This window comes from Chiloscyllium punctatum, chromosome 5 (assembly GCF_047496795.1).
Source record: "Chiloscyllium punctatum isolate Juve2018m chromosome 5, sChiPun1.3, whole genome shotgun sequence".
Lineage (NCBI taxonomy): Eukaryota > Metazoa > Chordata > Chondrichthyes > Orectolobiformes > Hemiscylliidae > Chiloscyllium > Chiloscyllium punctatum.
The window spans coordinates 114,732,142-114,746,364 of NC_092743.1; the positions used below are offsets into that span (position 1 = coordinate 114,732,142).

The following is a 14,223-nucleotide window of genomic DNA, read 5'->3' on the forward strand; positions in this document are numbered from 1 at the left end:
AAATCTTACAGTTCAGCAGGCTAACTTACAACCTGAGCTACCAATCTTCTCAAAAATTGCTAACTTGAATAAGGTGTACGAAGAGGTTCCTCATGGTAGACTGGTTAGCAAGGTTAGATCATACGGAATATAGGGAGAACTAGCCATTTGGATACAGAACTGGCTTGAAGATAGAAATCAGAGGGTGGTGGTGGAGGGTTGCTTTTCAGACAGGAGGCCTATGACCAGCGATGTGCCACAAGGATCGTTGCTGGGTCCACTGCTTTTCATCAGTTATATAAACGATTTGGATGTGAGCATAAGAGATATAGTTAGTAAGTTAGTAACATTGGAGTTGTAGTGGACAGCGAAGGAGGTTACCTCAGAGTACAATGGGATCTTGATCAGATGCGCCAATAGGCTGAGGAGTGGTAGATGGAGTTTGATTTCAATAAATGTGAGGTGCTGCACTTTGGAAAGGCAAATCACGGCAGGACTTGTACACTTAATGGTAAGACCCTGGGGAATGTTGGCGAACAAAGAGACTTTGGCATGCAGGTTCATAGCTCCTTCAAAGTGGAGTCTCTGGTAAATAGGACAGTGAAGGTGGTCATTGGTCAGAGCATTGAGCGTAAGAGTTGGGAGGTCATGTTGCGGTTATAAAGGACATTGGTAAGGCCACTTTTAGAACACTGTGCAATTCTTGTCTCCCTGAGACTTGAAAGGGTTCAGAAATGATATACAAGGATGTTGCCAGCGTTGGAGGGTTGAGCTATATGGAGAGGCTGAATAGGCTATGGTTGATTTCCCTAGAGTGTCGGAGGCTGAGGAGTGACTTTATAGAGGCTTATAAAATCATGAGAGGCATGGATAGGGTAAATAAACAAAGTCATTTCCCTAGGTTGGGGGAGTCCAGAACTAGAGGGCATACAGTTTAGGGTGAGGGGGGAAAGATATAAAAAAAACCTAAGGAGCAACTTTTTCACTCAGAGGATGGTGTGTGTATGGAATGAGCTGCCAGAAGAAATGGTGGAAGCTGGTACAATTACAACATTTAGAAAGCATCTGGATGGGTATATGAATAGGAAGGGCTTAGAGGGATATAGGCCAAATGCTGGCAAATAGGACAAGATCAATTTAGGATATCTGGTCAGCATGGACGAGTTGGTCCAAAGGGTCTGTTTCCGTGCTGTACATCTGTGATTCTATATTCTTACAAACTCCAGTGGATACAAGCCTAGCTTGTCCAATTTTTCCTCATAAGATAACCCAACTATTCCAAGTATTAGTTTAGTAAATTTTCTCTGGTTTGCTTCCAAGGCATTAACATTCTTTCTTAAATAAGGTGACGAATACTGTATGTAGTTCTTCAGTAGGTAGTCTCATCAGTGCTCTCTATAGCTGAAGTATAACCACCTCCACCTTTTGCATTCAATTCCCTTCACAATAATCAATAACATTCCATGAATTTTCACAATTACTTGTTCTGCCTGCAAACTAATCTTGTGTGCTTTGTGCACAAGGACACCCAAATCCCTCTATCTCGGTGGCTCTGCAATCTCTCACCATTAAGATAATAGGCCTCTTTATTCTTCTTGCCAAAATGGAAGATTTCTCAATTTCCCACATTATATTTCATTTGTCAAATCTTTGGCTATTCACTTAACCCATGCTCTTCTAAGGCCTTCTTACAACCTCTTCACAACTAATTTTGCTATTTTCTTCTTAATTAGTTAATTCTTTCATTTGGGCTTATCTGGCTGGGCCAGCATTTATTGCCCTATTTATGGCCCTATTTGCCCAAGAAATTGGTGGTTAGCTGCCTTCTTGAATTGCTGCAGTCCGTTTGGTGCAGGTCACAATGCTGTCAGAGAGTAAGTTCCAGGATTTTGATCTATTGACACTGAAGGAAGACATCATTGTTATCAGTAAACTTAGTAACCATACCTTTAGACCCTTTATACATGTAATTTATAACACAATCCAGTAATATAAATGACTGTTTGTACAGTGATCTCCAACTTGAAATTCATATACCATTGACAATGCTGCTCCTTTAACAAGGTTATGATTAGATTCCCTACAGTATGGAAACAGGCCCTTTGGCCCAACAAGTCCACCCCGACCCTCCGAAGAGTCATCCAACCAGACCCATTTCCCTACCCTATATACCCCTAACTAATGCACCTAACACTATGGGCAATTTAGCATGGCCAATTGTTTTTCTTCAGCATCTCATAGTTCCTGGGTGTTGCAGTGTGTTGTAGCTTGTTTAAATATATCCGGATGCAGCTCTGTTTGTGTGTGTAGGGACGATTGCTCCTGTAGTTGAGTATCTGGTCTCTGTGTGTCTATTTCCTATAGACGCTGGTCTGCAGCTCTCCATTAGCTTTTCGTTTGACTGACATCTAGGAAGGTGAGTCTGTTGTTGTTCTCTTCCTCTTTGATGAGCTTTCTATCAGTAAGAATGCTGTTTATGTGTTGGTGAGTTTCTTCTAATTTGTTCTGTTTCGTGATGACAAAAGTGTCATCTACATAGTGGATCCAAACCTTTGGTTTGTTCATGGGCAGGGCTGCTCATTCCAGCCTCTGCATAACTGCTTCTGCCAAGAATCCTGATATTGGTGATCACATAAGTATCCCATTGATTTGTTTGTAGGTCATGTTGTTGAAGGTGGAGTGTGTTGAGGGGCACAGGTCCACTAGTTTGAGTTTACTGTCCTTGATGATGGGGTTGGTGTTGCCTGGTCTTTGTGTCCTTGGTTTATCTAGTAGTGTAGCCAGTGTTTCTTTGGCCAGGGTGATGTTTATTAATGTGAATAGGGCCGTAATATTGAAGGATACCATGACCTCGTCGACCTCTACCTTGATGTTCAGGAATTTTTGGGTGGAGTGGATAGAGTGGCGTGAGTCTTCTACTAGATATTTCAGTTTGCATGAAAGTTCCTTTGCTAGTCTGTATGTCGGTGTACCAAGAAGTGAGACTATGGGTCGGCGTGGTGCTCCTGGTTTGTGTACCTTCGGTAATCCATAGAAACGGGCTAAATTGGATTATTTAGATTTCATTCTTTGGAGGTCTGTTTTGTTAATTTCACCTGTCTTGTGGAGTTTCTTCAGTTCTGCTGTAATACAGTTTTCTAGCTGTGGAGTCGGAGCCATCACCATCTGTTGCTTGATGTTAGATAGAAAGCAGGACAGAACACCAGCGCTTCAATGGAAGCTCACTGATGCCAACGTTTCAGCACCATGCTAGGTAGCACCAAGAACAAACCTTCCAGCTCAGCGAGCCAATTTACAACCTGAAACAGAACCTGAACTACAAATCTTCACACAAAGGGTGAACAATTGATAGTTTAACTACCATTATTACCTCAAAATCATAACCTGCTCACGAGTTGCTTATATACAAGGAGCAATGATCTGATCAGGCGAGCTACTATCCCAGATAATGACTTTGCTGCACCCTATTTCATAACCAAGCTTGCATTGTAAACAAATGACTTGGGCTTATTTACGAGCTTGCCAATTAGATCAATCGTACAGCATGTGGAACTGCAAGAATCCCAACATGTATATTTATATACACTGGAAGCTACGTGTATTAATAGTGACTTGTTCTTTGCAGTCAGGAACTCAACTCAATACAACAGTTGACAGCCATTCTCTAGTTTATTTTTCAGGGCAATGACTTGACCAGAGTCAACATGCATGGTTTAAAATTTATGTAAAGTTTCGCAGCTGTCATTCATCATTAACTGATACATTCTCAATGAAAATGCCTCTACCAGAGTCCACTTGCCAATCAATCAGCAAACTCTTTGCATACAACATTAATGTTGTTTTCTCTTTATATTAGCATTTTTTGCGAATTGTCCTGAAAAGCTTTATGGAGTATGCCATTTTTCATATAAATGATATAAATTGAGAGAATCAGAGGTAGCGGTCACAACAAAGCCAAACATTACCGTTTTCTTCAATGAAGAACATCCACTAATCATGTTTTTAAAGTAAAACAAACTGAAAAATATACATCACATTGCTTCTGACACAATTCATTTTACATAATGAACATTTCAGCCAAACAATTCAATTACCTATAATTAAACTGAAAACATTCCATATTAGACATTTTGTCACAGACATTTTGGAATGTGGTCTGAAAGTACAAGCCAAATTAAGCTTTTCCTGCTTTTTTCTCATTCCTTTACAGAGTTCAATCACAATTGATAACTTAAAGGCTACACAATAGGCTCGGCTTTATTTTAATTCGTTCCTTTGACTTCTATTATGTAACTATTGACAGTACACCTGAAATTAACTGATGTATTCAAGTACATATTGCCTGAAAACACTTCCAGGTATTTATTAATCTGAGTTACCTTATAGTGGAAACCTTACCAAAGGGAAACTAGGTATTGCGTGGTCTAGAACTTAATAAAACATTTACCCACAGAAAAAATAAAATTGTGGATAAATGTATGGTTATCCACTTTGGTGGCAAGAACAGGAAGGCAGATTACTACCTCAATGGAATCAATTTAGGTAAAGGGGCAGTACAGAGAGATCTGGGTGTTCTTGTACACCAGTCAATGAAGGCAAGCATGCAGGTACAGCAGGTAGTGAAGAAGGCTAATAGCATGCTGGCCTTCATAACAAGAGGAATTGAGTATAGAAGCAAAGAGGTGCTTCTACAGATGTACAGGGCACTGGTGATACCACACCGGGAGTACTGTGTGCAGTTCTGGTCTCCAAATTTGAGGAAAGACATTCTGGCTATTGAGGGAGTGCAGCGTAGGTTCACGAGATCAATTCCTGGAATGACGGGATTACCTTACACGGAAAGACTGAAGTGATTGGGCTTGTATGCCCTTGAGTTTAGAAGGCTGAGAGGGGATCTGATTGAGACATAAGATTATGAAAGGATTGGACACTCTGGCAGCAGGAAACATGTTTCCGCTGATGGGTGAGTGCCGAACCAGAGGACACAGCTTATAAATAAGGGGTAGACCATTTAGGACAGAGATGAGGAGAAACTTCTTCACCCGGAGAGTAGTGGGTGTGTGGAATGTTCTGCCCCAGAGGGCAGTGGAGGCCCAGTCTCTGGATTCATTTAAGAAAGAATTGGATACAGCTCTCAAGGATAGTGGAATCAAGGGTTATGGAGATAAGGCAGGAAGAGGATACTGATTAGGAATGATCAGCCATGATCAAATTGAATGGCGGTGCAGGCTCGAAGGGCTGAATGGCCTACTCCTGCATCTATTTTCTATTGTTTCAATTAAACTCAGCAACTGACTTTAGAACAGGTACAGTGAGGACCAATTTGACAAAGGAGACCATGTGACTCCAAGACTTCTGTAATGCCTCTGAAAAGGTACTGCACAAAAGACTGATTTACCAGTTGAAGTCAACATTTGTCCCAATGAATTGTGGAGTAGTAATTTGTAAAAGAGAACAGAAAGGAGGTAAGTTTGGATTTAGATTAGTGTACCAAATAGGGTGATCAAAAGGTTTGGTGTTGGGGTTGAATGGGTCTTCATTCCTCCGACTTTTTATTACTAAAGTACCATTTGCCACAGATCAATCCATCGTCAAATCCTGTGAAACTACAGAATGTTCATTGTAAACACCCTCTCTATTCTGTCCTGCAATAAATATGTTGATAAGAGTAGTATATCATCAGGCCCTCAAGCCTGTTGCATCATTTAAGATGATCCATGACCAAATACCACACAGCCACCTTTATCATATTTTCCTTAACTTCCAACAATTAATCTCCTGTTTAAAACTTAACTGATAGACCATCAAATGAAAGCAAACTAATAAAAATTTGCCTTTATATGAAAAACCTCATCACCACTGGTCATCTCAAGCACTTCACAGCCTATGAAGTTTTTAAACTGTAGTCACTTATAATATAGCAAGCTCCCACAAACATCAAATAATCAGATTCTTTGTGTGATGTTGATCATGACACTGGGGATAACATGTCTGATTCTGTTAGAAAAAGATGCAATGGATATTTAAGATATTTTACTTCAATCTGACAGCAGGTAAGGCCTTAGTTTAGTGCTTCATGCAAAATATAGCACTCCCTCAATACAAAGTGGCAGCCTTGACTTTTGTCTTCAAAAACTGAAGTGGGGCTTAAACCTGGAATTTTGACTCAAGAGGTGAGTGCACTGCCAACCGAGTCTGGCAGCTGTTGGTGGAAAATAAAGAGAGTTTCAAATTTCTACCACCCCTTGTGTAAGAAATGCTCCCCTATGTTTACTCCTGAACAATCTGGCACTAAATGTCTTTTTAGGTTACATCCCTATTTTAGCCTTCCCATTCAGAAGTAATTCTTTTATACTTAATAGTTCGATGAAAACACCGTCTAAAACTTCTACATTCAGGGAACAATCCTAATGTTTAATTTATCTGCATAATTTAACCCCTGAAGCCCAGTTATCAACCAAGACGTTATATCCTCCACCAAATGTCAACCTATGCTGTTCCATGGTCTAATCGGAGTAACATATAATTGAAGCATATCTTCTACTCATACATTCTCTCCACCAGATACAAAGACCAGCATTTCATTAGAAAGTTTGACTATTCTCAGTACTAAATCATGGCATCTTAATCATCAATGAATCGGGACCCTCTAACCTCAATTTCATCTGGACCCTCTATTTTGGCTGTTTTCAGGTCTTAAGTGGATGACTACACATTTGCCCATTCAAAATATATTTGCCATAGTCTTTCCCATTCATCTAATTTCTCTCTTTGTAACATATACTTCCTTCTACATTATATTTGTATCATGTTCAATCTGGATGCGTGGCATTCCCTCTTCATCCAGACAGTTAATAAATTTGATGAATAAATAAATGGGGCCTCAACAGCAATCCAAGCAGAATATTACAAGTCACCTGCTATTTATAAAGCACATTTATACCACTTCAGTCATCCAAGTAGAATTCTTGTCCGCAAGAATTCTTGTCCTCAAGAATTCTAGACTAATTCTGCGTATTATGTTTAATCAGTTCCCGCTGATCTTTTTATTGCATTAGCCATTAAGCTGATTTGCCCACCTTACTGTGAACAGTTTCTGTCTCAATACATTGAAATCAGCCTTACCTAAATTGAAAATCTATGTAGTCATTTCCAAATGCCTCCCTTTTAAATAGTAGATTGAAGTTAACTATATTTTAAAATCATTATTAGATAAAAGGTTCACAGAGATCAGTTATTGACAAAATGTAGTAATTGCTGAAAAATTTCAATGCTATATTCCCCATTTTTGGTTTGAGGATCTCTCTGTTTTAGAAAATTACCCCAGACACACTTAAGAAATTCACTACTATGCTCAAATGTGCTGACCTACTTATCTCAATTTACATAGATTTTAAAATCCCTCAATAAAACAACTCTGCTTTTGCTAATGGCTATTTAATCTCTAATCTTGAATTTCCACAATCTAACATTGTGTAAACTCCTACTACAGTTTTAAATCCATTACTAATTCAACCCAGTGTCCACTGCTTATGTTTGTTTGATCCTCTTTTGTCACTGAAGTGTTTCAGGATAAAATTACTAAGGCGACTCTGCCAATTCTACTACTTTCCCTGTAGAATTTAGATACAGTAGCGCCTCAATTTACAAACTTAATCCGTTCCTGGACCCGGTTCGCGAACCAAATCTATTTTTCCCATTGTTCGGATAGCATAAGAATGCTTGGACAGCTGTTCACAGCGCACGCGCCAAAGACGAACTGAATGAGATCACGTGGGGCCCAAGAGCTTTTGCGTTCAATAAGCGCGTAGCAAAGCAGAACGATAAAACCACGTGATCGCACAAGGGCTTTTTGCGTTCGCACCTTGAATTTCGTACGTACATTGAAGCAAGATTTTACGTACAATCCTCTCTTCTAGCCAAGGGTCGGGAATCATGAAAGTGAACATGTATTTGCAATTCATTCAATTTTCTTTTTATTCTCAATGTATTTGTATAAAGCACATTTGTTGAATTAGGGTAGGAATACTGCAAATTCACTTGTCATGTCAGCTCTTTGCAACAGCAACTCGCCTAGTCCCACTCCTGTCTTTCCCCTATAGCCCTGCATATGGAATCTTAGCTGTACTGCACTTGAACAGGTGAAAGGTAATAAACTGAAAACTTAATTTAGGTTTGCTTTTGCTGAGCATTTCTACAATTTTCTCTCTTTAAGAAAAGGTGTACTTTAATTGTTAGCAGTCAAATACCTTGAGGACCAGATTGACTTCTTCAGGAACTCCAGTGACTGAATACTAATTGAAAGTTAGGATTTCCATTAATAAGTTACCCCTTACACCAATAGCTTTTGTTTTTCTGTTATGCGCAGTAACAATCCATTGTACATCAGTGTTTTCTATACAAGTATGAATCTTATATTTTTCTACACTTAATTGTAATTGCAAGTCCTGAGCCTGTCTAGTTAATCTGAATAGATAATTTCTGCAATCAGTAAAGGGTTCACAAAAAATAAATATTCTGTTGGCAAGGAACTGACAACCTAGTCAACAATTTTAACGTACTTAGTCCTATGATAACAGTTCATATAAATCCTTTATAATAGTATTTGGGCCATGAATACGTTATATTATTTGGGCTGTACATAAATATTTATCATTTTTGAGCAGATATAAAGGCCAATTTTCAACTTGTTGATCCCTGAAACTAAGTGCAAGACAAACAAATTTCATACCCAACATGAGACTTGATAAACTTATGTTAAGTGGTTGGTTGAGTTTGTGGGGGAGAATAGAAAATATAAATGAGTAGATAACAAATTTTATTCCTTCTAGACTACAAAAGGCAAATGATTTAACTACAAAAGCTAACCACTTACCAGTGCCTCTAACCTAGGACAGTGAATGGACAACTGAATCAATGTGTTGTCTGTGATCTGTGGAAAGAGAGAGAGATATTAGTTATTAAACATACCAAAAACATATTAAACATACAAAAGAGACCAGTCTTCTGGCAACCAATTTACATATAGTAATTGCTCCTTCATGCAAGGCAACATAGAATATAAATATTTTCAGCATTTAAGTTCAACATGCCAAAAATAACTCCTTTTAGGGTTGGAGGATTTGAGCTACAGGGAGCGGCTGAACAGACTGGGGCTGTTTTCCCTGGAGCGTCGGAGGCTGAGGCGTGATCTTATAGAGGTTTACAAAATTATGAGGGGCACAGATAGGATAAATAGACACAAAGTCTTTTCCCTGGGTTGGGGGAGTCCAGAACTAGAGGGCATAGGTTTAGGGTGAGAGGGGAAAGATATAAAAGGGACTGAAGGAGCAACGTTTTCACACAGAGGGTGGTACGTGTATAGATTGAGCTGCCAGAGGAAGTGGTGGAGGCCGGTACAATTGCAACATTTAAGAGGCATTTGGATGGGTATTTGAATAGGAAGGGTTTGGAGGGATATGGGCCAGGTGCTGGCAGGTGGGACTAGATTTGGGTTGGGATATCTGGTCGGCATGGACGGGTTGAACCGAAGGGTCTGTTTCCATGCTGTACATCTCTACGACTCTACGACAAAATCCAAACTGGCTTAGCATCATAACCTTTTCATGGATAATTCTAGGTTTCTACTACTCTTTGCGAAAGGTTTTCAGATTTCAAACCGCCTGCTTCTAATATTAAGGTCACATCTCCTTCTCTTGAGATCCTCTGATAGAGGAGAGTTTCCTGTAAAACACCAATTATTTTTAATTTTCTCATGGAACGTTAGTATCGCTGGCTTCATCCCTAGTTGTTCTTTAAAGAATGATGGCAAGCTGCCTTCTTGAACTGTTGGTGGATGTGCACAATGCAGTAACGGAGGGAGTTTCAGGATTTTCATTCAGCGATACACAAGGCACAGAGATATATTTCAAGTCAGGATGGCAAGTGATCTGAAGGGGAACTTGCAGATGGTGGTGTTCCCATGCATCTGCTGTCCTTGTCCTTCTAGATAACAGTGGTTCTGGGTTTAGAATGTGCTGTCTCAAGAGCCTTGGTGAATTTCTGCAGCGTATTTTGAAATGGTACAACACTGAACATCAGTGTTATAGAGAGTGGACGTTTGCGGATGTGATGCTAATTAAGTGGGCTGCTTTGTTCTGGATGATGTCCAGCTTAAGGTCTTGTTGGAGCTTAACCCATCCAGGCAATTAGGTTACATCTCTTTTTTTTGTAAGGGAATAGAAGCCATATTTCTGCAAAATATGCCCTCATAACTTAACACTAAGTCATGTATCATTTTGATGAATTTGAACTGCATCCAAAGTTGGCATAAGCGTGCTATAACTCAGGTATATTTCACAGTATAGAACTGGATGCACTTCTACAGGTAGATGTTTTCCAAGTTCTGAGACAACTGAAGCACAACTTTCTCTTTGTATTTCAGTTCATCCAAGATGAAGGTCAACATTGTTAGTCTTTTTGATTGTTTTCTGTACTTGGCTTTCATGGATTTGTGGACATGGCATCAGAATCCCATTGCCCATCCTTTAAACTATTTGGAAAACCACGATTTGTCTTCAACCTAAAGTGGATTATCTCTCATTATTCTAGGTGGCTTCCATTGATTGCACTTTTGCCCACTCTGTTCATGTCTTTTTGCAACTTGCTTCTCCCAATGCGTACTACTCACTGTGCTTCCCAGCTTATTGTCTATTAACTTCAAAAAGCTCTCAATATTTGAGAATTCATTTGCCATTTCCCACCAAAATACTATTTATGCCTACTCGCCATTTCCCACTTACCAAACATTTTCTAAACCAGGCTATCGATTCACATTTTTGACTATTGTTTCTCAAACACAATCTTATAAATACCTCCTGGAAATTCTGTTAGGACTCTGACAAGTGCATTGTAAAATTAAATCCCACTACTCCAAAGCCATATCAAAAGTGCATGTGTTTTCTACTGCCTATACCTATTAGGGTACAATCACTAAAATGATCAATTTACCTCTTTATTACTTAGACAAGGTTTCATCAATAAATTCTAAATATTTATTAAAGGCAAAAATAGGTTCTTACAGTAAGTAGGAAAACCAGTACCTACTAAGATACTATGCAGGATTAAAGTACAGAATATAATCCTTTATCCTAAACACATAGATGACACAGCTCTGATGCGCTATTATGGATGGGAATAAATGTAGGTGACAAAGAAAACAGCCTTGCAGGGCAATAAGAACATAAGAAATAGGAGCAGGAGTAGGCCATCTGGCCCCTCAAACCTGCTTCATCAGTGATTAAGATCATGTGTTGGAGTACAAAATATAGACGGGAAAACTTCAGTACCTTTGACTTCCTGTATACAAGGTCCATTCACTGTCAGGCACAGTGTATTGAAAGACACCTTGGTTTGAGTGGAAGATCAGTTAGACGACTTTCAGACTTGATTAGCAGAACAAAGATATTGAATCAGCTGGGAAACAGTTAGGAACGCTGAAATTTACAACTTTTATGATTCACAAATACTTCATTGAGAGAGGCAGCAAACCTCTACAGCAACTGACAATATTCTTCCCACTCCCACTTTTCAGGAGAGACAGAATTTGCTATTTCCAGCTTGGAGGCAAAACAGAAATTAAAAATCCAGAGGCTGTCATTGGGCAAGCTTCTTCTAAAGTCCAACTTGTTTGTCTAGCATTCAAGGCCATAAAAATAATCTCTTAAAAGCTTGAGTGGGTTCCATTTATCAAAGTTAGCGGTTTAGTCCAATAAACAGCAAGTAGCTCTCAGATATCCTTAACTCTTGACTGTTGCAACAAAATTATTCTACTTTTCAGCCTGATGATACCTTCATGAACCCAACTGTGGTAGATCAGGTTTGTCAATTAGTTGCCTATTAATTCACTGGGTGGGCTTCGAAGCAAAAATAGTTTGTGGCACAGGAGGAGATCATTCAGCTAGAGTCCATAGCAGCTCTCCTTGGGAAAAATTCTCAAATCCCAACAAAATTATTTCCTTCAAGTGCTCATCCAATTTCTATTTGTAATGATTCATCATTTCCATTTCCAACACCTTCATATGCAGTGTTTCTGGACATTACACTTGCTGTATTAAAGAGATTCTTCTGATATACCCATTCACTCAAATCTTTAAATCCAAATGCTTTAATCCTGGTATGTTCAGCCAACAGTAGTACTTTCTCTTTGTCCACATTACTGAAACCAGTCATAGTTTCATACAGTTCTATCAAATATCCTCCCAACTTCCTTTGCCCTAAGAAGTTCCTCAGCTTTTCCAATGTAACCTTGCAACTGACACTGCAACTCCAGATCCATTCTGGTGAATCTCTTCTTCACACTCTCAAGGAGTCTTGTATTGAGTCTAAAGTGTGGTGATCAGAACTGGATGGAATACTCTAGTTACACAATTTTATAACTAGTCAGAAGAATTAGCATAACATCCTTGCAATTGTACACAATTGCTATTAAATTGAAGGCATGCACTGTATCTTTAAGGGAGAGTGAATACTGTTTTGCACCGAGAGCTTACAAGCACCTGTGATAGGACAAGATAGTAGTCACAGAGTGTACTGGAAAATTGAAAATATGTAACATTTGGCTGTGAAATAGATACCAGAGTTGGTTGCTGTTTTGACAATAATTCTAATTTAACCAGCTTAAATTATGCCGTAGGATACTAAAATCCAATTGCATTTGAATTTATTGTTTTGCCAACATCAAACCAATGAGATGATCCGATGTTAAGGATATAAAAATGCAGACATTTTGAAAATTGTTTACAGAGCAACTGCCATCAACACAGTCCTAAGAAATTAGGAAACACTCTCTATCAAAAGTACCTTTTCATATGAAACATATTTGCAGTAAAAGATCAATGACTCTTAAAAGGGCACCTTTAGGGCAATTGGCACACAGGCAGCACACACACAAAAAAAGACGATAACCCATAAAGATCTTCAGCCAGAAGAAAAACATCGAAGATGACAGCCGCTGTGTGGTTTTGAAATTAAGTTGATGTCATTTTAAACAAATATTTTATTGGAACAGCATAATGTTGTAGAGTTGGAGACAGGTAATATGCAGCTGAGAGAAAGGGGGAGGCTTAGAGTTGTGAAGAGTTGTTGTTTAATGCTCACTTTTACAGTTAAAAAAGAAACTGAGGTTATTTTCTTAAAATAGTGGGATTTGGGAGTTCTCTGTCACTCATATTTTATCAGATTACAAGGTGAGGCGAGCTTTTCTGGGTGTTTGGTTTAATTAACAGAAGGGCTCACCAGCATGTCATAACACAATAAAGTCCAAGATCTTACATATTTTGTTAACCCATCTCACCATTTCCCTCAATCTTCAAAAGATCAATAGACATAAAAGCCAAGGTTCTTCAGTTCCTGCATATCTTTAATAACCAAGTCATTAAGCCTATAAAGTGCATCCCCCTCCATCAACATGGATTACATCACACGTTGTTATATTAAAATTCTATCTACCAGTTGCCTGTCCATGCTGCTAGCCAATGGCCAATTTTCATTCATATGTAGGTATTTTTTGGCTTTTGTAATAAAGACAGCACAAAGTATAAGTGAGACAAAACAGACTGAAGCGACCCACCACAAATAAGATAGCTCACAAATGCAGAGCAGAATGTTATGGCACATCAATGCTCTTCTCACAATCAAGGCAGAAGAGTCAGGGAGCCCAGAATTTGTTGGTGTTAGAATTACAGATACCGTCTCCAAATTGGCAAACTTGGGACCAAGTCAGTGCCAGATTGCAGAGGAAACAAAAACAAACATTAATTCAATTAATTTGAAACATTAAATCAATTGATTAAGTTTCTTCCTTATAAATTTTGGAAAAATTAAAACATGGTTGTAAAGAAATAATGTTTGATACAAAATTAATAAGGTAAAAACAATGACTGCAGATGCTGGAAACCAGATTCTGGATTAGTGGTGTTGGAAGAGCACAGCAGTTCAGGCAGCATCCAAGGAGCAGCGAAATCGACGTTTCGGGCAAAAGCCCTTCATCAGAAATAGATGAAGGGTTTTTGCCCGAAACGTCAATTCGCTGCTCCTTGGATGCTGCCTGAACTGCTATGCTCTTCCAGCACCACTAATCCAGAATACAAAATTAATAAGCCAAGTAGTAAGGCTGTCTTGTAACCTTTGCTGGAGTGAATGTAGAAGGGCATGGTTGTGAAGCTATCAGCGAATTGCTACTTTCCTTAACCTCTGGCACTTCTA

The 14,223-nt window shown here is 39.0% G+C and overlaps 1 protein-coding gene across 1 annotated transcript in view; it reads right to left on the reverse strand.

Moving 5' to 3' along the window:
- fbxl2 (F-box and leucine-rich repeat protein 2) overlaps nt 1–14,223 on the reverse strand; it is a 180,947-nt gene that overhangs the window by 13,880 nt on the left and 152,844 nt on the right. Inside the window, exon 15 of the mRNA XM_072569603.1 lies at nt 8,855–8,911. Coding sequence (XP_072425704.1) covers nt 8,855–8,911 — 57 coding nt within the window. The remainder of the gene's footprint in view (nt 1–8,854; nt 8,912–14,223) is intronic.